Genomic DNA, 27,356 nt, shown 5'->3' on the forward strand with positions numbered 1-27,356 from the left:
TCTTTTCCACCACTAGATGACAGCACACAGCTCAGAATTGTAGAGACTATCATTTTTGATAGGCTAGTAATAATAGGAGATCCTTTGAAAGTGAAATTGATAATAAACAGCCAAAACTAAACAAATAAATAAATAAATTATTTTGCATATGCACGGATTTCAAAGTATTAAGTATAGTATGTACTTCATTAAAAACATTAGAAATAACAAACATGGAAAATATGACAATTTCTTAATTTAAAAACGAAGACGACTGGGGCTGTAGGGGTGACTGTGACCACACTGCGCCTGCTTTGCCTTTGCCAAAGAGGAGGCATCAACTTTTGAGGTTACTGTTACTTTTGAGGTCTTGTACAAATATGACATAGACTACAAAAAATATATAGCCTAGCCCAGGGGTGCCCAAACTCGGTCCTGGAGGGCCGGTGTCCTGCAGAGTTTAGCTCCAACCCCAATTAGACACACCTGAACCAGCTAATCAAGCTCTTAATAGGCATACTAACCTTCCCAGCAGGTGTGTTGAGGCAAGTTGGAGCTAAACTCTGCAGGACACCGGCCCTCCAGGACCGAGTTTGGGCACCTCTGGGCTAGGCTATATAGGCTCATCTGTAGGCTATGCATGATAAATCATTAAAAGATCGCGATCTCAATTCAAACACACACAATCTTATTCCTAAATGACTGTTATTTTGCTGTTGTCAGTTAAACCTTTGAAATCACATCGGAATATTTAAACCTGCTTTCGCGCAGCCGCTGATCCAGTCCAGAGAGAGCAGCGCGCATCATGTAAGCTTTATGTTTGAAACAGTCTACAGTAGGCTACATGTCTGTATTGCAAACATTAAATAAATAAGTATTGGGATAACATTTTATAGTCCGGATATAGACTCTTGCGGCAGCCGCGATCAGAGTAATTGACCTTTGGAACTAATGTTACGCTTCAAATATTAGGCTATGTTACATTATGCCATTAAGTGGCGACCAGTGACTGTTAAAATGTATTTGAAGTCTGAATCATTCATTCAAGAGATTCCTTCAAAAACTGTCTTCATTCGTTTATTTCAAAAACATTTTTACATAATGATTTCATTTAAATTAATATTTGTAAATAGACTCATTTATAACATTAAATAAAACATTTAGTCAGAAACTCAAGTAAATTAGCCAGGGGGCTCAGGGCTCTCTGTGGCGCGTACTGTGTCTTTAAATGGTGCTCCTCCCCCTCCGCTCTCCTCCGCTCTGGTGCTGAAGCGTCGCCTGTCTCCTTTCAGAGCACTAGCAGCCATGGCTGAAATAAAGACGGGCATATTTGCCAAAAACGTCCAAAAGAGGCTCAGTCGGGCGCAGGAAAAGGTATGGATTTTATTTTCTTGTTTGTGATAGATCAACAATGACTTGATTGTTAGAGGACGTTTGATAAAGCCAAAGGCAGCATTTTGTGTTCGTGGAGCTGTCCAGCAGATGCTCCGAGCAGGGGAAGGAGATTCAACAGTGCGATTTAACCTGAAATATCTTAGTTTACAGGAAAATGTCTTTTCTTTTCTCCTTTCTCACATGCATAGTTTACATTTTCACTGCATCAGACCTTAAACATCGTCAAAAATGCGCAGACTGCAATCTTAGCCAGCACTGCCATTTAAAAGCGACCGAGGAGCTGCTCCGTGACAGAAACCCCACTTAAACCCAAGAGGAATTATGATACTTTGGAGTCTAAATTTATTCTATACACCTTCTTGAAGGAGAAATGATTCCTCTCAGTTTGTAAGCAATGGATGACTAGTAGATTATAATGTGCCACTGATGCAGTGTTTGTCTCGCTATACCTTTCCTGTCTAAATTTGGTTGGTCCTGTATCGGTTTTCCTTGCATTTTTGGCGATGTAATCCATTATTACTCAAGATGTTGGATGAAGCTGTCATTTTCCTGCAAGGTCAGGAGAAGGGGGGGGGGGGATGCCCTCGTCTATGCGGTATGAATACTAGCAGGAGGAGATTTCCGAGTGGCCACGAGATCGTGAAGGCCGCTCAATGTGGTTATACAGAGACACGCGACAGTCTTTCTCTAGATATAAATAGACTGCTAGGTGTATGTCGCTTTCGCTTGATGATTTTTTTTGACAGTAAACTGGTGTTTAGTTGTACAATGGGTTTGGTTTTTTTAGACAGCCTGCGCAATACTTTGCAGTTGGTGGCGAGCTGAATATGAAATGTCTGTCAGCTAGTAAACTGAAGGCGTCTGGTAAACAGAGCAGTAGTGGTTTTCCCGAGCCCGAGCCCGAGCCGAGCTGCAGTAAGAGGATTGGTTTTCTTTTAATACCCATGGTTCACTCACAGACTGAAGGCCAGCTGTAATGAGACATCGAAAGTGAAGATTACCTTGAGATCTGTGTTTCATGTTTTCATAATTCATATGTATGAACTATATGGGTGGCACACTGTGGTGGTGTTTTTCAGAGTGAACTGTGGAAAAATGGGACAATTTTTGGTAGATTCCTGGTGGAGGCTTGATGAAAGCTGTATATTCTCTGCCTTTTGAGATTTTGCAATGCCAAAACACTCTGTAAATAGATCAGAACAACAGAATTGTCATCAATTTTTTTAGGTAAGGTGGGAAAGATCATCAGCAAAAAGTGAGATAGTGTTTATATTATGTTCGTGTTAGGTTTAGCTCATGTGTGTGCTGCAATTTAAGAACTTCACTGCAAATTCCTTCTACGAAAAGTAACAAAACTGTATATTTGCCATTTGAATTAGGTCCATATCTCTTCTGTTAAAACATGTAATGTTTCATGTTTAAAGTGGTCAAGCTGACTTTTGAAACGTTGTTTGGTTTAGCTGGTTTGTTACTGGTGCAAGACTTGACTAACCAGCTTGATGGAGGTCTGTCAGTTTAATTGTTGTCTGTCATGTACTGCCAAAAATCCTAAAATAAATTAATTAAGATAAAGCGGAACAACTTAATAATGATTTTTTCTCTTCCTCTCTCTACCTAGCTTGTGTGTGATTTTTTTTTTCAAACCACAAGTTTATATTCTTTATAGAGGCTCGTTTTGAAGAAACGTAGAATTTCTGTGTAGAAATGTTATGTTGAGATCATTTAGACATCAAAACCGTCCACAACCACTACAATGACATGAGGCTAATTAAATAATTGTAATAATGATAAGACCTTTATGGCAGTTATTAATGACTGTTACATTTGATTGCCTCACAATATTTAAAAAACAGTCAATCATGAAACTTATTTTTCTTCCTTTTTAAATGATGATTCGTGTGTAATTATAATTTTTTTTAAAAACATAGCTTATTAGAGCAATATTTCCCTCATTTTAAATGTATTCATATTAAATGTTTGTCATATTCTGGTATAATTTCTAGTTTGTCTAAGTCCTACAATTTATAATTTCACAATTGATGATGCAGTACTGAAGCCATGCAGACAAATATCTAATCAGATTTTAAATATCTCTCTGATTTCATAAGAGCATCATAAAGCCACACAGTTCAAGAATGTTCAGTTTGGCTGCTCACAATGTCTATTAGTGTAACTTGATTCCCTTAAGGGTTAAGACCAGCACATTTAGGAACAGGTATACAATTTACTGCCTCTGGAAAAGAAGATCCTGACCAGGGCAGATAACATGATAAGGGGTGTAAGGGATCCTTTAATCTGAGTCCTGGTGGGGACAAAATACCTCACAATCAACTGAAATCACTCATAATCCTGTTGCTTGCTGTCACAGGAAGATTTATGCATCATGACTATGTAATTGTGAAACGGATGCAGCATTGTACTAAGCGCTGTGACTTAATGTTTTACAAATATTTTAATGCATTTGCTAAGCAGCATTACGACAAAAATGCATGCAAAAATGCATTAATTTGCCTTGTGCTCTTTTGTATTGCAGGATAGATATTAGCATCCAAATCTTGGGAAATCATATATAATTAAACTATAATTGTAGCACTGTTCAATTTGCTATAAAACATTTGGTTTTCCACATTATTTAGAAAGGCTATACGATTTTTTTTTTAACATTATAAAACACTTTATGAAGGATATTTGTCAACATGAACTAGAGGACATCACTGGACTGTGTGGATGAGGCAGAGTGGAGTGTGTTTTTAAGGCCTAAGTTGGGTTAATATTTCATAGGCTGGCTGCTACTGTTGTATAGTGTTTCCAGGTTGGGCTTTGTGTCTTAGATTAGTACCATTTGCCTTCTGGAGAGTTCAGTGTTGATTCTCTGGCTCTAGATGTGAAGTTTAGGAAATTTGATAAGAACTGAAACATACAGACATACAGAATTTGGTCTTTGCCTTTTATAGTGATACAGCGCTATATTTAATCTACTTTGCACTTTTAAATAGTTGTATTGTACATTTAGAGTTTGCAATATATCTAAAAACAAAGGGAGGTATTTGGTTTATTTATTAATGTTCCCAGCATAAAAAACATTCAGAACCCTTTCTATTTGTCAGTTTTATCAATATTTTTTGTGCGTTATGAGTATTGTTTCTGATTATAAAGCATTGCGTGAATGATAATATACTGTATCTTTGTGATGTAGATAATTTCCTGATGTCATTATATATGTATGATGGGACGTTATCTATTGATCCATATCAAAGCCTCTTCCAACATGTGTGAGTGTCTTACAAAGAAAACATCCAGATGGCACGTTATTACCACCCAGGAGTAATACAGAGCTTTTGTATGACATTATTTATGTTTCCAGGGGGCCGTCCCTGTGGTTTACTGAGCGAGACCCATGCTGTAGGCCTATACTCTCACTTTCACGTGTGGTAGGAGGTAACAGCCTCACGGCTATTGTCTGTACTGTATACAGTTTACTGTACATATTAAACACATCAAACATGTTAATGTTGTAAACATTACTTAAACATAACACTTGAGGTTTTTTTTCCTTTCAGCAACTGTCTTAATTGTCCTCTGTAACATATGTTTTGCCACCTTCAGTTTGCTTGCAAATGCCACACATCCTTTTCAGGCAATAAATTCTTGTCAAAGCAACCACAGATTTCTTGTTCACCAAAAATCAATTAGCAATACAATACATTTGAATCTGACACCATTTTATTGTAACGTTTTTTTATATTAGTGCTGTCAAATGATTAATCGCATCCAAAATATAAGTTTTTATTTACATAATATATGTACTGTTTATTTATTCATTTGTGTATATATACACAAATAAATAAATACATACAGTATATTTGGAAAATATTTACATGTATATTATATAAATATATTATTTAATATATAAACATAACATTTTTCTTAAACATGTTCTGTTGTGACGAGTCAGAAGCGTGTGGATCCATTTGCAGCTTCATTAGAAGAGTCAGACAATACAGGGTCAAATACCAGCAAGGTAGAACAGCAGAGACAAAGCTGAGACAGAGTCGAGTACCAGGCGAGAGATCGGGGCAGGCGGCAAGCAATCAGAGTCCAGGGGAAACAATCCAAGTCGGGGCAGGCAGATAACAATCAGAGTAACAGGAAACAGTCCAAGAACAGATGCACAGAACTCAAACACGGGCATAACGCTCGGAAATGACAGCCAGGGCAAATCAAGACTTCGCAGAGAGTCTGTGAGTGTGAGTGGTTTATATGTGTGTGTGATTATGAGGTGCAGGTGTGGATGATTAATCAGTCCCAGGCATGAGGGGTGATGGGATTTGGAGTCCGAATGGGAATGTCTAATATTCGGGAGATGGTTCCCTCTGGTGGTGCGGAGGAGGCGGTAAGGGAGCCTCCTCTGTAACATATACATGTATGCGTTTGTATTTATATATACATATTAAATATACACAGTACACACTCATATATTATGTAAACAAAAACGTTTATTTTGGATGCGATTAATCATTTGACAGCACTATTTTATATTCATATGGTTTATAGTTAACTTTGCAATTTTTGCTTCTGAAAAAGAAGCCAGTTTACAAGAAAAAAACCCCCAATATTTTTGTGTAATCACACTGATGTTAAAACTGAACACAAATCCCAATAATATTGGTACAACAAAGATCATTAAGTGAAAAGATGAGCTGACAGCATGAAGTAAATAAACAAAACAAGTATTTAACAATAACCACACAATTTATTCATGTTGCAGTGCATGCTGGGAGCTTGTAAATCTGCAATATTGCTCAGTATGAACTATGCTGCATGTTTAGACAAATCTGTTACGCTAGTTGGATCAACATTTGGGGAATGTTGTGGTCTTACATATTTTATGCAGAGTTAACTTCCTTAAGGAGTTACCTTATGGAGCTAAAATGAGATTAAATAAATAAAACAAGTTAATTTTTACACCACATGAAGCACAGGTTTTATGTTGCCTGATAAACCATTTGTACAGGATAGCTGATCTATAAGAACATGCTACCATCTGTTTTTTTAGTTGTACTAGTTAAAAAAAAACAGATGTTTGTTGGTGAAGCACTGTGTGTGCATTTGCCAAAGCAAAACATCCATTGCCTTTGTAACAGACTATAAAGACTTCTATTGTTTGCACAGAACCTACATTATGTCAATTGACTTCCTGTTGTCATTGAATGCATGTTGTATATTATGCATGTTGAGTACTGAATCAAAGAGTCAAACTGTGTAAATATTAGCAATTCAAGAGTTTAATAAAAAGGATATAGCGAAAACTGAGTAGATTTAGAATACTAGTTAAAAAATGGAAAAAGGCACCCCTCTTGTGCTCAGCAAATTCAGTGTTTGTGTAACAGTTGTGTAACAGTTAGTCACTATGGGTAGGCAGGTGGTCATGTGACAGAAGTCCTCTTTTTGGCAGAGAGACCTGACAGACTAGGAAGTGTAATTTATGCCCATTCTTCCTCCCCCACTCCTGCTCAGCCTTTTCTTTGTGTGCATGTCATACTGTCCACAGGGTGTTCAGTCACTGTTAGAGGATTCCCTCATGGGAATTCAGTCATGGCTCGGCATTTTTTTTTTCAAATTCTCTGACTCCTTGTGTTTCTGACTCTGTTTTCAGGTTTTGCAGAAGTTGGGAAAGGCAGATGAGACGAAAGATGAACAGTTTGAGCAATGTGTGCAGAACTTCAAAAGACAGGAGGTAAGATGTGTCTGATCTATAGGGCAATACTGAGTTTTGGCGGTATAATGGCTCTCTGGGTGATTGTTATGCTGGATTGATTTTCTCACTAGCAGCAGAAAGCCATGTTGTACTTAACTAGCATACATTTCTATTGTCTCTCATTCTGTGTTAATATGTCACTTTTAAATGGGAGCTTCAATATTAGTGAGAAAATAACAATTGACATTCTTTATCGTATAAGAGTTTTCTATACTAATAGGATAAAGACTTTGAAGGTGTAGACATTTTCTCTTTTGTCTGAAAAGTCTTTGCAGTAATGATTCTCATTACTGCTGTCACTACAACACTTCAATGCCACAGTACTACAAAGGCACTGCCAGGATACTCGGCACAGATACGATTCTCTCTTTTCTCTCTTTCTTTAGAAATCTGTGAGCTAATGCAGTACACTTTGCATTAGCTACTCAGTATCTCAATATCTTTTCCTTTGGCTATTATATATCTCAGCATTTAAAGGGATGTTTTTTGGTTTTTTTTCTAATTAAAGGAACTGTCATTTCAAACAAATTAGCCAATTAGATTCAGAATACAAGTAAAAACTATTTAAAAACCTTAAAAAATGGTTACTAAATAAACAAAAGTAAATCACAGAAATGAATTGTTTAATTTAATATGTATGTTAAATAACCTACATACACATACTTCTGGTATATTCTTATCATATAATATTGTAATATAATTTAATATCAAAATTGTCACCCACCGTTAACATTTTTGTGTTGTCGCAAAGTGAATCGAGTCAGAATTTTGAATTGATTTAAATTAACAATTTGAATAGATTCACAACAATGCATCAAACTTTTATTATTAAAGTTTAAGCAAAGACGCTGTTGCAACATTTAATGCCTTAATGCCTTAATATTTTTCTTGCTAGTGAGTCACAAGACATCTCGAAACAAGTCTTTATGAAACGTAATGGGCAAATAATTTATATCACCACAACTGCAAATACCATAGTTCATACTGTATTTACAGCTGGATAAATTATATTGGCCTAGTTACTGCACACTATTTAACTGGAATTTTTTAAAAAGCTCCGTATTTAATACTAAATTACTTGTCTCAAATAATTTGATTATTTTGATGATGGAAAGAAATGCTATTAAATTTAGAGTTATAGTGAAGTGTCTGTGAGCGCAGATAGGTTGGGAAAGTGTAGTTCCAGAAGAAGTGTGTGTTTGCTGAAGAAAAAGCAGCAGTCTAATCCCACCCTCTCCACCTGTCCTCACTAATCCTGATTAGACTGCTTTATGCTCCAGTGTGCCAGTGCTTCTCCTCTCCTCTGCTCACCTCCAAACTTCTCTAATCATTTAACCCCTTCTTGATGGGGTACATCAAGGACTCTTTGCTCTGTACTTCACCATATGATAAATTGCTTTGTGCAAAGTGAAGTACATTACAAAATAAATTGTTCCAATATTAAATTAGCTGAGTCAGAGTCAATCACTGCAGCTGGAGGATACCAGTCACAGCCAAAACCGAACCCACACACCATATGCTGCCAGTCTGGCTCATAAAACGCTCTTTGGAGCTGATACACGGAGTCATCAACTGCGCTGAGATATCGTACACATCAATTCTCTGCATCAGGGCCTGTAAAATACTGTCAATCTGATACTGGCTAATTGTAATTGCCACTCTAGACTGTAAAAGACACCAGACCCAGTAAATGGTAAACAACCACATCCCATTCCTTTAGGCAAGCTAAAATAACCATTATAATATTTCACACAAAATGACATATTGGCATCTAGTGGCCACAAGAGACCACTAATTAAGCTGTCTGTTAAAACAACACTAGCACTTTTGCTGAAATTTTTGTGTGTGTTTTTATCAAAGTGATGAGACACTCATTAAAAATGCTCATTTTATGCTGACGTATTTCAGACTTCTGCATCTAAAGGCGCATTATTCAACCATATTGTGTAGAGAAAGATCATCAGAGCTGATAGAGGCCATTTGGGCTTTTCATTTCAAATCTCCTTGTAGCCTTTTGCTGTCTCAGGATTGCTGGGTCTTGTGCAGAGTGGAGAGAATGAAATGACTACCATCTGCTGCATTGACTGGAAAGCTCATTGTGAGCACATCTTTTGTATGACTGCCTGTGATTTTCAGTGTGATGCCGTGATTTCAGCACCATGGACAGCAATTATTCTCCATCACTTGAAACTCTGGTTATTATAGTCTGCAGCATGAAGAGGCTTTTACTGTGATTCGATTCCCTTCAGCAATGATTTTGACTGCTTGGAATTAATGTGTATTTTAATTATATATAAACAAAAACCGTAAAAAAATCAAATAAAATGGACCAAACCGTTGAAAAGTAGTATATATATAAAACTACTGCCATTTTCTCTAGAAAACCATTGACAGATGTGAAACAATCAGAAAAAAACTCACTTGTATATCAATACCAGCCTGTGTGGTTTAATGCCTAATGTGATGAACCTTAAAAATGACAATAAATCTCCTCTTTTGTGTTCTGATCCATAGTTTGAGGGCTCTAGGCTACAGAGGGAGATGAAGGCCTACATAGCAGCTGTGAAAGGTGAACCATTGCAAAATACACACATATAAGCACATACACGTTTACTCTATACTGACCTGGTTTCTCTTTTGCTATGATTACAGGGATGCAGCAAGCTTCTAGAAACCTGACAGAGTCCCTACATGAAGTATATGAGCCTGACTGGCACGGCAACGATGACGTCATGATCATTGGAAAGGTAGCCAGAATTATAGTTGTGATTGTCCATGTGTTAGTACTAGCATTTAAAATACTGATGTTGAAACAGAGCATTGTCAAATTTACAGGGAAAAATATTTTCTAAGGATCATAAAATATACTACTGCTTTTATAGAGAAAATACATTTATTAGTGGTGACAAGTTGATGCGATCCATCATAGAAATGGCTTGTGGGAAATGCTGAGTAATTGCATATGTAACACAGCGTCAAAAGAGCTACTAAAGATCAAGGATAGGTGTTGATTTCTCTTCGCAGCTTGATATGCTCAAGAACTGTTGTGAAAGTGGGTGAAAATTAAATACCTGACCTCTGGTAACCTATAAAAATGGATTAAAATGGCGTTCATTTTCACCAACTCTAGAACATTCTTATCTGTTTTGGTGAGATCTGATGTTTAAGAACTGGCAAGAGGTTTTGTCAGTCTCTCACACGCCACAGCTGAGGGATTTGTACTCAGTACCTGAGCCAAAGCTAAAATGCTGCGCCTTTTAGGGAAAATGGGGTCAAGTCACTGAGCCATTAAGGTCTATTATGCAGCCCATGCACATGCATTTCACAGACAATTTATAAGATAGATTCAGAAGGGGTCATGTCAACTGGTCATGTTAATCCTCAGGCTGTTTAAATTCCCATACAGCAAATTTAATAGCTGGAATTATAACATATAGATATGCATATAACTGTTATTTAGAGAAAAGAAATAGGTGCCATGGCCTTTTTGCTATTGAAGATAAATTGCAGAAGATGCAGCACTTTTTACACAAGCAGCAGAGAAAGTTCACGTGTCAAACTGATGAAAAAAAAAATCAAACCATGCCATCTGTCCTTCGGCACACAGGCACATAGATGATGTTGTTTGAGGGAGGGAGTTATTAATAGTGGCTAATGACATATGCCATTTTTAGTATGGGAGTGAGGCTGTGACTCAACACTGTCCTCAGAGAATTTCAATTTAATTTACCCAAGGATGCTCATTTTTGTTTACTCACACCTCACCGAGGGGGAGCGATGAATTCAGCTTGCTGAATCTAATTTGCATCCTCTGTGAATGAGTAAGAGCCTAATTAGATTTTAATTTCCCTGCTGCTGAATCATAAATCCAACACCTAAACTCATCTGTTTATGTTGCAGGAGCCGCGGAATAATATTCAAAGGGGGTTATACTGTAGATTCTCTCTCTCGCCTCTCTGTTAAATCTCTCATGGTTGTCAAATGCTCTCGGTTAATCTGGCTGATGGCTGTCCTGTCTCCTCTGCAGAACTGTGATGCTCTGTGGGAGGACTTCCATCAGAAGCTGGTAGACTCTACCATCGACACACTGGAAACATATTTGACTCAGTTCCCAGATCTCAAGGTGCCAATGTCATTTTACTCATGCTGAATTGGTTTTAAGGGATGGATCATTCAAATCCCTATCATCATCCATATTGTTTAAGATGACGCATGTGCCAGCGCAGCGCCGAGAATAAATGCAAAACATTCAGCTGAAGGGTAACCATAGTAACCACAAGTGTTTTCCCTCCCTCCAGATGCGTGTCGCAAAGAGAAGCAGAAAGTTAATCGACTATGACAGTGCAAGGCACCATCTTGAGACCCTGCAGACTTCAACCATGAGGAATGAGAAGAAAATTGCAAAAGTATACAAGTCTTTTCTGTTTGTGCATCACAACTTGGTCTTTAAAATGTTATGAATACAATTGCTGAAACCATAGAATTGCTGATACAGTCATCTGAGCTATTGCTTGAACATATGTGCCATATATGTGCGCATGTAGGCAGAGGAAGACTTGAAAAAGGCTCAAAAGGTTTTTGATGATCTCAACGTTGGCCTGCAGGATGAACTGCCCACACTCTGGGACAGGTGAGACATTTTAAGTTTGACTGCTACTGAAATGTTGTTCTAGTTGGACATTTCGGTGGGTGTGTTTTGACACTTTGTTCACATTCAACACTAACTGGTGAACAACATTATATGCAAGACTAGCTCAATAATTAGCCATCAATCTCTTATATAACAAAAGCCTTGCCATATCATGCGCAATATAATTACTGTACTCTCAGAGGGGTGGCAGTAATAGTTTCAGCCTGGTGCCCTGACAATGCAAGGCTCTGGCCGATAATATTGATTTCATTTGGCCAAAGGACTTCCTGGAATGTACATTTACATTCCAGCATTCCACATTTATCCATTAGTTGCACAGCATGCTAGCTGTGAACACTCATGTCACCGCTGTGGTTACATACAGTAGAGGAGGTAAGATGTTGTTTTATCAAGACTTTTAAAGGGAAAGGAATATGCTGCAGTGATCTAAGAAGAAATTGTAGCAAATTTGTAAAATGCAATATATGTAGATTGAATACTGTTTGTCTTGTTGCAAAAACATCCTTGCTTTTCATGTTTGTCTGGCAGGAGTTAATATTTAAAGGAACTCTGTGGTGTTAAACTAGTGGTCTGACGTGTGGGTTGAAGGGTAGTGTATTTATGCATTGTTGATTGAATGCGTTGGATATGGACAACATTCATATCGATGATAATAGCAGGACTGATATGGTAGATGTGGTTACATGCTATAAATAGCTGGTTTACACAACAGGAGTCATCTGCTTTGTCACAAAGATCAGAATGTAAGTGTCTAGAATTATTCACCAGTTTATTTAGAGCACTTATAATGTTTTTTCATGTAACTATCTTGATGTAACTGATTTACTCTACATATGTATGTGTTATTATAGGAACAGTTCAACCAAAATCGAAAATTATGTCATTGTTTAGGAACCTTCATGTCATTCCAGACCTGTATGACTTTCTTTCCTTCTGTGTTTGTCCATATAATGAAAGTCTTTCTTTCAACCATGGAAAGATAATTTTTTTCATACAGTGAAAGTCAATTTGGTCTAATGTTGTTTTGGACCCCATTTACTTTTTATTATTTGGACAAAAACAGACGAGGTTTGGAACAACGTGACTGAGTAAATGATGGGTGAACTATACCTTTAACTACTTAGTATTTTGAGTGTTGTTGTAGACAGTATTGTGATGGTAATACAAGTAAGGTGTATGTACTGTACACTATGGTCAGTTGTATGTTGTGGTGGTGAATATGCTTTGGTAAGCAGTATGTTGTTTTGCTGAGAGGGTCTGTCTGCTCACTGGAGCAACAGCCTGGTTACATAATCTATCCAATCGGCAGCTTCCTCTCTGCACCAGGCCCTGCAGCCATTCAGCTCAGACCAGAGAGAAAAAATGACCGAGATACATTCATAACTGTTGCAAATGGCCGTTTCATTTTAGATTTGTATTATTTAGGATTTTGATTCTTACTGATGCACAAGCGTGTGCTGAGGCATTTTAGCTTATAGCAGCAACTTGCAAATATGATTTCCCATTCTTTGTTTAAAAAGGATTAAAAATCTTTAATATCTTGCTGATGTACAGTAATGTTTGAGGTGCAGAGGTTTGTGTTAGTGCATCACATTTGCCTTTTTCATGTGGTACAAAGTTATTGTTTTTTTAAATAGAAACAAGGAATTCCTAAACTCTTCATGACATCATGAGCGTCCATCTGTTTTTCTCTTTGAACATTGTCCAGATGCTTCATCAACATATTGCGCACTTGTTGGAGGCTGGAGCCTAATCGTTATTCTTCTCCTTTGCTCTTTGCAGTCGGGTGGTGTTCTATGTGAGCACCTTCCAGAACGTCTCCAGCCTGGAAGCCCGATTCCATAGGGAGATCTCTTTTGTGAGTTGGTTTAATTTCTAAAGCTCTTGAAGCTGTTAAACACGATGTTCCTCCTAAATGTCACAAACAATGAACGGAGTGCTAAAAAACCCACAAAGCACATGTTGAGTCATGCTTGTTTCTAGACACGTAGTGAGTAACATCAGCACAGTGAGATTGACATCCTAGGAATATTTCCTGCTATATGAGGGTTTATAGAGCAGTCACAGGCTACTGTGTTTTCAAGGGTGGTTTATGACAAAAATTCACAATTTTGCATAGTAAGATTAAGAGCTTTGTTTCTGATCTATGCAGTCAGTCAGAGAAAAGCTCTCATGGTTCGTCTGAAATCAAATTTTTTATTCAAGCTGCTAGTTGTGCTGATGCTATTACTCATGAAAGACAGATAACGTGGGTGTGACAGATAATGTGTGTGTGTGTGTGTGTGTGTGCCTGTCTGTGTGTGTGTGTGTGTCTGATTTCTAAATCACAGAAGAAACACTGATGAACGACTGAGTGATATTTATAGGGATATTTAACTCTTTAACAGTGCAGTAAAGCAACTTTTTTTAAATGCACTGCTTGCTCTACATTCAACCAATATATAACTAAATACTCTTTGAATACTGAATATTGCTCTTTATCTTATTTTTTTCTAGTGTTTTTTTTCTTTGTTTTTCTAGTGTTAGAGACATTAATCAGTGCTAATTTTTCTGTCATTATCTGTCATTTTGGGTCTACACTGAAGGTTATAATGTTTTAGATAGGAACTCCGCATTGGTAGATTATGTTTATTATTAGACACAGCATGTGGCCATCAGTGGGCGTCAGTGCATTGTTAAAGACTTTTTCGCCAGAAGGGGTAAACAATGCAGCTCAAGGTCTCAGGTCTGCTCTATTTGTGTCAATGTGATCAGTATAGAGGTCAATGCATCACCCTGTTGATGCATGCAATATTTTTACTTTTATTGAAGGAATGAAAACCATTTGTTTTACTTTATTTCACATTAAGAAAAATTTGAGCATTCATTGTTCATGAAGGTGATGATGAATTACTATTATGAACATATTATGGTTTGCATACTATTGTTTTATTAATGACTGTGTGATCAAGTTCAAGTTTATGCCAATGAAAAGTATTAAAAAGCATATTTAGTAGTACCACAGTACCTGAATGACAACATTTATTTCACTAAGGTTGCCTAAGTCAAGTAATTGTGCTTGAGTTCTTTTAATAATTACTTTTTTCACATTTATTCCTTTCTCTATGTTTTGGATCCAGCTCTGTCATAAGCTGTATGAAGTGATGAATAAGCTCGCTGAACAGCACTCAGACAAAATGTTCACGATTCAGGGAGCACCCAGGTAAGGAACAGTACTTTAACCTCCATTAACCTCCCTGCACATAATGTACTTATTCACTGATGGCACTGATGGTTGTACATAGCAGACAAAGATTGAAGAATTGTCATGTTATAATGAAAAATTATAAGAAAACAAGATGATTGCCATAATTCTGGCTTTTAATCAAACATTTATATGGTTTGGCTCTGTTCATGTTCTTCCTGTTACAGAGTGAAGCGGTAAGTGGAATAGCATGGACTATGTGTGTATAGACACTGTAGGTTTACTGTTCTTAGATTAGAAAGGAAAACACCTTGTTCTTTGTGAAATAACACCTTTAATAATAAATGTCCTGTGCACAAAATTGGTTTGTAGTGCAGTGGATCCCCATAGTTCAACAGCACTGTGCTTGAGGCAGATGATGATAGTGTTTAGTTTTGTTGTTCTGGTAGGTGATGGATAATTATGCTTCAAATGTTTCTTTCTTGTTTGTAATTTACTTATAATTTTTAGTGATTCACAAACTTGTCCTACACTGAAGGTGCATCATTACATCCAAATATAGCTTCAAAGTGAAATGCAGGTGATAAGCAGAGCTCATTGTGATAAATTTAACAGTACTTGGACACAATGGAAACTGTGATGAAGTAAGACCATCTCTTAAATAGATCCCATATCAAAGCCCAGACATGTTGGTTGCAAGCTGTCCTTCTTAGAAATCTCCACCAAGAGCTCTGATCTAGTGAAAATAATATATTCAGAATGAAAGAAGCTATAATGACTCATCAAGATCATTCATTTTTTATTGACAGCGACTCAGGGCCCCTGCGATTAGCCAGGACTCCCACCCCACCTGATGATGAGAGCCCTGACAGCAGCCCAGCTGCCAGCCCCAACCACACACTAAGGCCTACTTCTCCTGGCCCACCTCGACCCAAATCACCTTCACAGGTAGGACTGAAACCCCTCCAAGTACAGCAGCATTCAGAATGAAGATTCAAGTAGTTAGGAAGTTTGCAGTTTATTCATAATGTGCAGCACTAAAACTAGTACAAATGCTCTCCTTGACCAGTATTTGTGAGGTTTTGATTTGTGAGGTTCAAAGGCACACATGGTATCTCTTCATATCAGCTCAAGATGGGACCTCCAAAACCACCTCCTCCAAAAGTTACTCCAACCAAGGAGCTCCAACAAGAGCAGATAATTGACCTGTTCGATGGAGGTTTTCCAGAGATCAGTGTTACATCACCACAGGTGAGTGAGCATTCACTTACTTTACTGGTAGTATGGAAAAAGGAAAATATCTGCTAGAGTAAAATAGTTTACTTGTGCAGAATTTGACCTTATTTAATAGTCAGTTCATTTTATTTGTATGTTCTTACTTTAGCCAAATGAGAAACCCGGAGAATCTCTCCTGGACTTGGATTTTGATCCGTTCAAGCCTGATGCCAATACACCTATTGGGCAGACCCAATCACCCATATCTCAGGTCCTTCTTCACACTCTGCTTATTTTATTAAAAATTAGAGACAGTGACAGGTCAAATAAAAATTTGTATGGCTGAGCAATCATTCTATTTTTATTTATATACTGTAATAACATGAATCAATCAATAAGGAAATAAAGCTTAAATTCTTGCATATTATTTACTTACAGACACTACCTTGGGATCTTTGGACGGTAATCTGCTTTCTTTGCCTGTACTCTTTGATCTATGTGAGCTGATGTAAAGGAGAGCAATCTTGGTGCTATTAGTAACTTGATGACAGAATCAGTCTTCTGTCCTGATGTCAAAAAAGTGCCCTAGATTTGTAGTCTCGTAAAACAATACATTTGCACTGACATGAAGTGTGAAGATATCACTGTAATTTCATTACAAGCTTATAGGCGTTCCTGTCGAGCAGTAATGCAACAGCAAATACCTCTGATATCTCTGTTCATTTCTAGGGAAATGCTGCAGAGCCTGCACAGCCCGTAAGTAATGACTGACGAGAGTGTCTTAGTAGAAAGCAATTGCAAATGTAATTAAAGTTCATGACAGATTTAACCTCCAGCTTTCAAGACTTTGGAAAAATGGCATATAACTTTTTAAATGTGAATTTATTCATTAATGTTACAGTGGTACTCTACTTAAATCTGACTTCTTTTGCCCCCATCCCCTCCTCTTTTGGCCCCCATCATGGGGGAAACTTATTTGGACAGTTACCACTTGTTTTCTTTCTTTTCTTGATCAGGCGGCAGATGCTGGCTTCACTGCCAACTGGGCAGCTGACTTTGGCTCTTCTGCCACTACGGGTACAGAGGAATCTGGAAATGCTCAACCTGCAGTGGATGGGCAGGGATGGCCACCTGCCGAAGCCTGGCCTACAGAGGCAGCATCACAGCCTCAAGAAGAGGCAGCCACAGATGAGGTTAGAGCTTGGAATCCGGAAAACTATCCTGAGCCAAACCCAGACTGTGATTCCTGTGCTGTGGGGGGTGACAAGGCCAAGCAACAGCATCCAGGACAGGGGAAAGTGAGTGTAGAGGAAGGTCAGACAGACTGGGCTAAAAATCAAGTGGAATGGGCAGAAGAAAAGGCAGGTTGCAGGTCAGAGGAGAGAGATACAGAGGAAACTGTGGGCTTGCAACCAATGCCTGGAATCATATTCACCAATGAGTTTGGTCAGGAGATTCAGGATAACACGGAGGGCATAGGGGGAGATAGTTCCAGATGGGGCCTGTCTAGCCAGGTTGATCTAGATGGATCCGGGTCAGAGTACGAGACTGCTGAAGAATGGGGTGATGTCCCGGGACAAAACTGTGGGTGGGCCAGTACAGATGATGAGCTTGAATGTGCCGAGAATGAGAATCCAGTTGTGGCACCAGAACAAGGCACTGTGGCCCAAGAGTGCATTGCAGACTGGGGCACGGCTGATGGTGTCCCCGAGCAGATTACCCCTGCTGACTCTGGGTTTGATGGCGATGCATTTGCAGCCAACTGGGATCAGCCTGAAGCAACACCATGTGTCTCAGAGCTTGAAAATCAAAGCTTGGATGGTCCACTTTCAGACCCAGCCAAAGCAGGAGCAAATACGCCTCAAAATGTTCTTGAATCTACACCGAGTTCAGACCCATTTGACACTGAAGGTAATGATCCATTTGGTACAGGGGATGATCCTTTTGCAGCAACAGGGGATGACCCATTTGGGAATGGAAACGATCCATTTGCCAACTCGGACCAAGATCCCAGTGGATTTTCTGGAAGTGATCCAGGCAGCAATCTTTTTGGTACTGAAGGGTTATCAACAGAGAGTCCAAAAAGTGGGTTTCATTCCGATCCGTTTGCAGAGACCCAGCCAGGAGGCGAAGGACAGTGGGCAGTGGACCCCTTTGCCACTGAATTCACATCAGACCCTTTTGCTACTGGGGGCAATCAGGACCCATTTGCTAATGATGTCACATCTGATCCTTTCGCCAATGAAAGCGGTGGGGACCCATTTACCTGTGAGAACAACCAGGGGTGGGCAGGGGGTTGGGATTCCACTGAGACAAAGGAGATTGGTGGAGAAGAAAAAGACTCTTATGTCATTGATGACAAAACTGGACATGCCAATGGGTTTGCCCAGTGGGCAGCTTTTCCTGCACCAGCTGCAGACTCTGAGAACTCCAGTAAAGGCTCCTGGCAGGAGGTGAGTGATAGCAGTGGCTTCTTCTCTTCTGATGGCCAAGGAAACTTTACAGCAGGCTGGCCAGGTGAGGCTGTTCCATCTCAAGACCCCTTTACCTCCTTCCCTGGGCAACAAGACACCTCTAATCCTAAAAGTACCATTGCAGAGAAACAGGTCTGTCATAAAGAGCCAGAGAACTCAGACCTGTCTGAAGACGAAGTTGCAAACCGGAGATATGGAAAGATATACCAAGAAATAGATACAGAGCTGGAAGAGGTACCTGACTTCCTGCCACTCTGCTTAGCTTAGTGTAGAGTGGACTACAGCAAGAATATTCCCCTCCTTTCCTGCCTGCAGATGAATTACTATTTTCCTGCTACAAAACCCTGGAACCCCTCCCACAGACCACAGTCCCGAGACCTGTTCTCCTCTCTCTCCTTTGCTTGCTTTCATAGTTTGTTGGTTTTGCTAAATTCATGTAGAATTTATAGTCCTCTAAGTCTGTGCAATTAAAATACATGTCTTTAAGGGTTTACATGCTAATTACTTATTTAATTCGGTTTAGGTGTCCAACAAGGCTTTTAACGGATTTTCTAAGGTAAATAGGAGCTTAGAAAGTTTAATCTAACTTTTCAATAGATTAAAAGAGAATTCATAATGACATTATGAATTACTGTCAATGTGGCCAAACACAGCAGCCACATTGTCCAAAGTGATTGTGCTAGCATGATAGCATTTTAGCAATGTTTAGAATTGGTGGTTTTGTTTAAAAACAAAAGAATTTATGAATATTTTTTAAAAAGATAAGAATGAAATGATGGATCTCACCATTTGCAACAAAATGTACCCCCAGGGTGTTTCTAAATTATTCCTGATATGTTTTTTTTTACAAGTAACAAATAAAATTATTTTTTGTAAATGATAACACTAATTTTACAATGAATATGCAGAACCCGGTGTTAAAATAACTGTGGCCCTGCTTTAATGTACCTAATGCTGTTTTATATCGAATGCTGTAATGATCCATACTAATTCCTCTTCCCTAAAAGATCCATTAAACCATTTCTCATAGGAATTATTTAGAAAAAATAATAATTTCCAGTCTAACCTACTGTAGCTGATTGTTTCAGATTTCATACAAGTAAATTTGATTTGCTTAACTTTACCTTTTTATTCTCTGTTATGTTTTAGGATGCAACAGTCCCAACTTTTGTGGTCGACTTTGATAAGAAGGTGAGTTGACAGTCTTTTGATAGTAAGGAAAGATTTGGACTGTAATGGTCTGTACTATCCCTAAAAAAAACTCTCACTTAATGAGTGTCAATGGCTATTGATTTATTTCCATGAATTTTTCTTTGTAATATATTTTTTGAGTTAGTTTTCCCTCTTTTTATTTTTCCCCTTTTGTAGGAAAATGTTTTCATATCATTTTGTTGTCTTGCTCTCCCATGATTGTTGTGCCTCAAATTCCCACTCTACTGACTGTACAACTACTGTTGCAAAGTATAGATCTTTTTAAAAGTGTTTTTAAACTTAAGGGTTTTATACTGGTCAAGTAGTGAAGGTGTCATTGGACAGTCTTTCTGTTTGTTCTCTTATAAATGTATATAAAGTCTGAGGCTGAGGCCCCAGAGGGTGATGTAGCTGAAGGAGAAGGTGAAGCAGCCCCAGCCTCTGTACCGGAGGGTGGGGAGGGTCCTGTCACCACTCCCCCTACAGACACACAACCAGCGGAGGTCACGGCTTCAAGCCCCCCTGCAGAGATGGCCACAGTGAGTGACAAAGAGTTCAACTCTAAACGTCATCAGAAATAGTCATCACCATCATCATCATCATCATCAACACCATTGTCAACGTTTTTACGTCAATGCTTTCCATCATTATTGTGATAACAATCATCACAACATCTTCATCCTCATCATAGTTGTCATGATCGTCATTTAAATTAACATCAATCTGTTGAATGCTACGTTTATCATTTTCATCAATATCTGTGTTTTTTAAATTTTTCATCATCATCATCATCATTCTCCATCAGTGCATAAAACATGATTATTGCCCTTGCTGTCATGATATAATCATCATGTTATGTTTTCGACTACATATACATGTATTCCCTCACATCAAACTAATCAGAAATGATCTGTAGCCATTGATCATATCTGTGTACTCTTGTTTATAAAGACCACTGTGGAGTCTCCAGTGTCTGCTGAGCCTGAGGCAGCTGAGCAGGCTGAGGTATGTACCTCTGAAAAATCATTCAAAACACAGTGCCTGCATGTTGACCATTTTGCCTTTTGTATTTTAAAAACCCATATGTTAAACCCATAAGTTCTGTTATTTAAAACATATTTGATTTGTTTTAACATTGATTTAACAAATGTTTTTACATTATTTTATATTATTGACATAAGTGTACATACATATAGTTGTTTTTTTTATATTGTTGACGTGGAGATTTTTTTCCATAACACAAAATTGTATACAGTACACTACCAGTGCTAGCTCTGAATTGTATTTTCCTTTTGTATTAGCCAGTTACATAAATTCTTTTTATATAAGTTTATTTTTATGGAGGTGAATTTTGATTGTGTTAATTTGTGTAAAATGCCATACTAATTATTATCCCTTTTATTACTTTCTTTTTAATTTACACATACTTTGGGATCAGTTTTAAGTATTGGTTTTATTTTGCATTAGCAACAGTAGGATGTCAGAAGCACAGTTATGCAGTGGATCTTAAAATAACATCGTTTTCGCAAAGACTTTGGTTGAGCCTGAGATTTTATTGTTGATAAAAAAAGTCTCAACCATTCTTTAGCTTCCAGTTGAGGACATAGAAAAGGAGCAACCCAGTGAAGAAGCCCCGGTAACTATAACTTATGTCTAATGAATTGCATAAGAGAAACTCAAGTCATGTGCAGCACTGTCACATATGTACTTGGTTAGGTACTGTATCTAGCAAATTCTTGTTCTCTGTAGAAACAGCCTGCAATGTGTCCAAATGAATTATGTATGAGATGCAAGATATGATAGGAAAACAGGTGGTGTTATTTGGAAGGATAACAGAAATTGGACATAGCATGAATGTTTTTGTATTTGCATGTAGGAATCTGCTTCTGTCCAAGAAACACAGAAGGAGTCACCTACAGAGGCGCCTCTGGTAATTTCACTTCAATAATTTTATAATTTCACTGCCTTCCAATTATGAAATTATGAGTACTGCTTTTTTATTATTAGCTTCACTTTTAAGCTTTTAAACATGTTTTAAGGTTCAACAGTAGTTCACAGAGATGTTTATAAGCATCCAGGCTCTGATACAGATGAGTAGTAACGGTTATGAAGGGAAGCCAGATACTGACATGACCAGAGACAAATTTGCTGACTAATCATTGCAGTATGTGTCATTAGTAATTTGCATAAAATAATAAATGAATGTGTAATGATGCTGACAACCATTTCTTTGTGTGTAGGCCACTATTGAGGATAAAGAGTCTCCCATTGAAGAGACTCCGGTAACTATTTAAGTCTTAACAGATCAAATATTTTTGCTATTATAGAAAATACTTTTCTATTATTTCAACATTGCTGTCTAAATAATTACTGTATTTTTATTTATTTATGTATGCATATATTTATTTATTTTTGCTAATTGTTTTGTATCAACATGAAGCCATATGAAAATACATTCATTTAAAAAAAAAATTTTTATTTAAACACTGATATTGTCAGATATTTCCTTGCTACCGTGGGTTCCTTTTCAATTTCCATTTTTGGTGAGTGCTGTAGAATACCTTGTAACATAGAATTACTTAGATATTATATAGAGTCTCAATCTGATATTAAATCATCATCTGGCTTCATGTGAAATTTGGTGTGGTTACCAAACTGATGCACTGGGACAGGATGGTAGCCACACATGTTGTCATTTAGCCTTGCAGAATGCTTTTTTAACAGTATGTGTTGATGGATGGAGACTTCTAACATGCGGCGCTGTGGCATTAATCAAAACCTGTAACCCATATTTTTGTTTATGTGTATGTATTATTTTAAGTTTTTGAGGGTACCATGAGCAGTTGCAACACCTGGCAGCACAACAACAAACACCATCCAGCTCTGACATAATATATTTTTCTCGTTCCAAACACAAAACTTTGTTTTTAGATCCAGAGATAATTCGAAGGCTAACGCTGCCACTGTTTCTGCCATTTCTGATTGTACCTTTAATTAAGTTTCATTTCATGTTTTCTTCCCTGGTCTTTTCTGTTACAATAGTTTTGATCCACATAAGGTTGCACACACTAAAGCCCATTAAACAGAGATGATGTCATAACCCGACAATTCCCTTGCTTACTGAACCTTTAAATAGTGACTTAACGGACGACTATTATTACCCCTCTAATCACTATTTTTGGTTTCCATGGTGACTCCATTCTTACATCACCCTAACGGGCAGTAATTTTACATTCTCTCTTTCTAAGCTGACTAAGTGACTAAGCAAGTGAAGCAAATATATTCAGGTGTACATATAATCTATGCATAGTTGAATCTGAATTCAGCAGTTTTGAATTGTGAGGGGTTTTGGAATTTTTATACTTGCTGACAGGTCAAAAATGGGTTCCATTTTACATTTATTTTTGGGTCATGGTTGAACTTTTTGATTAATTCTTCGCATGTGTATTGAGATCATACAGTCATTATGATCTGAGAAATGTTCACTACTACTTCATCCAGTAGGCAGTGGTCATCCACTATGAATCATGACCCCTGTTCCTTCATGCCGTCTGTTGAACATTTCCCCTAACCAAAGTACGGTACTTGACTTTTGGTGAAACTCAAGTCTGTTTTTTTGAGAACTGACTTGCCATTCCACATCAGGGACAGTTTTAACCTCAGGAGTTAAACTGGTCCCTGCACCCCTCATTGTGACACTCTAAATGCTCCCCTCCATGGTGCTGTAAACCGATCCATCCACATAAGTGGCTTGTGTTGAGTGTTCAAACACTGGCTCTCACTCCTGAGCACCTCTTCCAGACTATAGATGCCAAACCAGAGGAAGAGGCCAGCTCACTAGAAGCCAAACCAGGAGATGAACCAGATAATGTTGAGCCCATACCAACAGATGAACCAGATAAGGTTGACACCCAACCAGGAGAAGTTCCTGATAATATTGAGCCCAAACCAGGAGATGCTCCTGATAATGTTGAGCCCCAACCAGGGGATGAAACCAGTAAAGAGGGTGCTGCAAACAATGGGAAAGAGGAGGTAGATATTTACTTGTGATTCTGCACTTTGGTATGCAGGCCTTTGACAAGACCCTGGTTTCTTTATGTAACCATTCTGGACCGTACTTTAAAACTCTCTGATACTTAGATTTGAATCTAAATGCTTTAACACAAAACTGTTTTGCTGAGTTTTTATTTAGTATCTTGATGTGTGAAATGTCACAATTCTTTTTGGTAACATTTCACAACAGCCTCATTGAGTCTTTATGCAAGAGAAGGGGTTCATGTTAGTCAATAAAAATACAATTGTTCATTGTTTGTTCACAGCACATTAACTAATGTCAACAGATACAGCTTTTGATTTTAAAAATGTGTTAGTAAATGTCTAAATTAATGCTGTAAAAGTACTGTTCACTGCTAGTTCATGTTGTCTAATGGAGTTAACAATTGAAACCTTATTGTAAAGTGTTACCCATTTTTCTTTTATTCAGTTGTTTTTAATTTATTACATTTCTTAAGTATGTATTATGTATGTGTGGTCTGTTTCATGTGTATTATGTAATTGTGTCAAGCTACTTGACAAAAATGTACTTGCATACCTTACCTTTAGGTTTGTCACTTGAGTTACATGTTGAGTAATGCTGCTTTTTTTGCCTCACCTCAGGAAAAGATGCCTATCCCTTCTGTTGTTATTGAGCCTGCCTCTAGTAATGAAGGTGATGACGACCGTGATGGTGATATCACATCTCCAATAGCAACCAGTGGCAATGGGGTGATCACAGAATGCCAGACGACTAAAGACATCTCCTCTGGAATGCCTCCTGTACACGTTTTCAAGGTGGATATAAAGCAAACACCATTTAAGTAAAGGATAAAGTACAGTCGTACAGTTATTTTGCAACAATTACCTGCTGACGGTCGCCGTGATTTTGCCAAGCAAGACAATTTCCTGGATCAACATCTTTTGTTGATCCTGGATCAACATTACTGTCCAAAAATACACACTTAACCCAATCCCTACCCCTAAACCTAAGCTTACCCATAATTTATTCCTAAAAACAGAGGGCAATGATAGCTGATTAAGAAGGGTGTAGAAGCACCTAATCCTGATTGTAAGTCTAAAACTGTCATTTTCTGAAAAGTTATCTCTCAATTCTGATTGGTTGATTGGAATGTTGTTCCAGGAACATGTTGTACTTGGTGAAATCAGGCTCACCACCTGCTGACTGTACATAATTCTGCTAATTATCCGGTTACTTGCCAAATTAATAAACGTGGTCATAAAATATTGTTCCATATTCTAATATGCAAGACTTACGATGTATTAGTAACTGTAACTAAAAGAATACAAAATGCAGTAAACGGTAAAAATCATTTGTCTCTGATTACGATTATTAATTTAATTGATTAAAAAAACATAATATGATAACAAATACCAATTTGCAACATCAAGCAGCATAATAAACTGTTTTTGTAGAGCTACAATAACTGTAAGCTTCTGAAACCGGAAGCCTTGCACATTCAACTTAAAAATTATTGCACTAGCGGTTAGCTTAAAAATAACATGGATATACAGTAACCTTAAAGCTTCCTCTAAGAAAAAAAAAGCCCATTACAGTATACAAAAACATTCGGCCAAACAATAAGAAGAACACTGCAGAAATATACTGTAGTCTTCAATCAACTACAATCGATAACTGAGACACAAGATGGCGCCGCTTGCGTTTATAAAAAGAGAGACTAAAAGAAAGTGGCGCCAATCATAGAAAACATGTGACCGCCAGATGGCGCTATTGACACACCAGAATAATGTATTCTAGAGCAGGGGTTCCCAACCCTGGTCCTGGAGGCACCCCAACACTGCACATTTTGCATGTCTCCTTTCTCTGACGCACCAATTTTAGGTCTTGAAGTCTCTACTAATGAGCTGATGACCTGAATCAGGTGTGTTTGATTAAGGAGACATGCAAAACGTGCAGTGTTGGGGTGCCTCAAGGACCAGGGTTGGGAACCACTGTTCTAGAGAGCCGTATAGTGAAAATGAACACAGAGCTTTAATGTCCATCACGTTTCTTATTCTTATGCTGTCCTGTAGGTTGAAACGATGCATGATTTTGAAGCAGCAAACCCGGACGAACTGGAGCTGAAGAAAGGAGACATTGTTTTGGTAGTACCCACAGAGCTAGCTGAAGATCAGGTATATGATTTCTCTTGAATGTTTAACTTTTGTGTTATTCTCTTTTATTATGATAATCATAACCTGATTTTGATGCTCATTTGGATCTTTTTTCAGGATGCCGGTTGGCTCACTGGCATCAGAGAGAGCGACTGGCTACAGTATGGCACCTCGGCTCAGAAAGGACTGTTTCCTGAAAACTTTACACAGCGTCTGGAGTAAATGGGTTGAGCGTGTCGTCAGAAGGCGCATGGATCTGGACGTTTGCAGACAGCCAACCGCCATGAAGTCTAATGTACTGATGACAGCTGTCAGTCAGACTAGGCGAATAACACATTAAGAGGAAATAACACAACCGACTAAACAAAGCAAGAGGAGACACAAATACCTACTCAGAGCATAAAGAAAATAACCAAGCATGACATGATAGTATGGTCAACCTTTTCTCGCAAACCAAGATAAAATCCCTGTTTTTTGTTTGTTTACCTGTGAGCAGCAACGAATTGATGTGTGCTTTGTTGGAACTCTGGTGACCTCCACATGTAATCCCTGTCTGTCTAAAGACGAACTAAAGTGAGAGTTTCCCCTCTAAAGACAAAAAAGTAACCTTATCCTCTCTGCACCAAGTGTATTGTATTGACTTTGTTGCTCTGCAGCGAATTTTATCAGAATTTGTAGTGATATGATCTATTTAACCATTCTAAGTGTTACACAAAACTTAGGTGTTTTCTTTGAGATATTTCAGATATAAATGTGACATTGCATCATCGTTAGTGTTCTCTGTAGTTTCACGGCTGGCCGTGCGCGGCTATGGTGGTGGTATTTGGCATATGTTTGATATTGACAGTTTATAGCCGAGACTTTCAGTGTTTATGCCAAATAATCAAAGTCCTCTTGATGAATATGGATATGTGTTGAGTTTACAGCATGAGAAATGTTGTGAGAAGAAATCTGAAATATTGCACCTGGCTAATACAGTAAAACACAACATGTAGCTCCTTATAATTACAGACATTGTGTATTATATCCACAAGGACATAAATGCAGAACTTATCCTTGAATATGGACGTGGAAATATTAATTTGTGAATGATGTTTTATGTTTGGAGAAATTGTATTTATTCAACTTTATATTTTTTAAGCCAATGATGAGAGGGAACGTTTGGGGTGGGAAATCTACAAAAAAATATGCAATATGTGTAATTGGTTGATAGAGTAAACATTGTCTTCATTGTTTGGTTCTGAAACGAAAAAACAGCATCACTCCTGTGTTCGTATTGTTAGCCTCACTGTAGAGCATTTCTGTGATGTACATATCTGTGCTAATTTAACTGTAAAGTGA

General features: G+C 38.0%; 1 protein-coding gene across 9 annotated transcripts; it reads left to right on the forward strand.

The window, feature by feature from the left end:
• Positions 1–1,236: 1,236 nt before the first annotated feature.
• Positions 1,237–27,356, forward strand: LOC107584026 (amphiphysin-like). Of its 9 annotated transcripts, none has more exons than XM_016270434.1 (27): positions 1,237–1,353; positions 7,031–7,111; positions 9,647–9,701; positions 9,785–9,879; positions 11,160–11,255; positions 11,431–11,538; positions 11,677–11,762; positions 13,566–13,641; positions 14,903–14,985; positions 15,195–15,203; positions 15,777–15,915; positions 16,096–16,218; positions 16,352–16,453; positions 16,621–16,644; positions 16,912–16,938; positions 17,199–18,890; positions 19,180–19,212; positions 19,806–19,847; positions 20,228–20,386; positions 20,799–20,852; positions 21,436–21,483; positions 21,724–21,777; positions 22,088–22,129; positions 23,649–23,879; positions 24,504–24,677; positions 25,935–26,036; positions 26,133–27,356. In XM_016270434.1, the coding sequence occupies exons 1-27, from the start codon at positions 1,285–1,287 to the stop codon at positions 26,235–26,237; spliced, it is 3,909 nt and encodes a 1,302-aa protein (XP_016125920.1). In that variant the 5' UTR covers positions 1,237–1,284; the 3' UTR covers positions 26,238–27,356. The 9 variants fall into 9 exon arrangements, with proteins under 9 accessions (XP_016125920.1, XP_016125967.1, XP_016125946.1 ...); XM_016270481.1 differs by having other exon boundaries at positions 17,199–17,375; XM_016270460.1 differs by lacking the exon at positions 23,649–23,879.

Source organism: Sinocyclocheilus grahami, unplaced genomic scaffold (assembly GCF_001515645.1).
Source record: "Sinocyclocheilus grahami isolate Dianchi unplaced genomic scaffold, SAMN03320097.WGS_v1.1 scaffold5.1, whole genome shotgun sequence".
Lineage (NCBI taxonomy): Eukaryota > Metazoa > Chordata > Actinopteri > Cypriniformes > Cyprinidae > Sinocyclocheilus > Sinocyclocheilus grahami.

Excerpts from the sequence above, each read along its gene's own strand:
- LOC107584026 (XM_016270434.1), top strand. The coding sequence starts at position 1,285 with ATGGCTGAAATAAAGACGGGCATATTTGCCAAAAACGTCCAAAAGAGG. Across the intron at positions 11,539-11,676 it reads ATGAGAAGAAAATTGCAAAA|GCAGAGGAAGACTTGAAAAA; the intron begins GTATACAAGTCT and ends GTGCGCATGTAG. Across the intron at positions 22,130-23,648 it reads CTCCCATTGAAGAGACTCCG|ACTATAGATGCCAAACCAGA; the intron begins GTAACTATTTAA and ends CACCTCTTCCAG.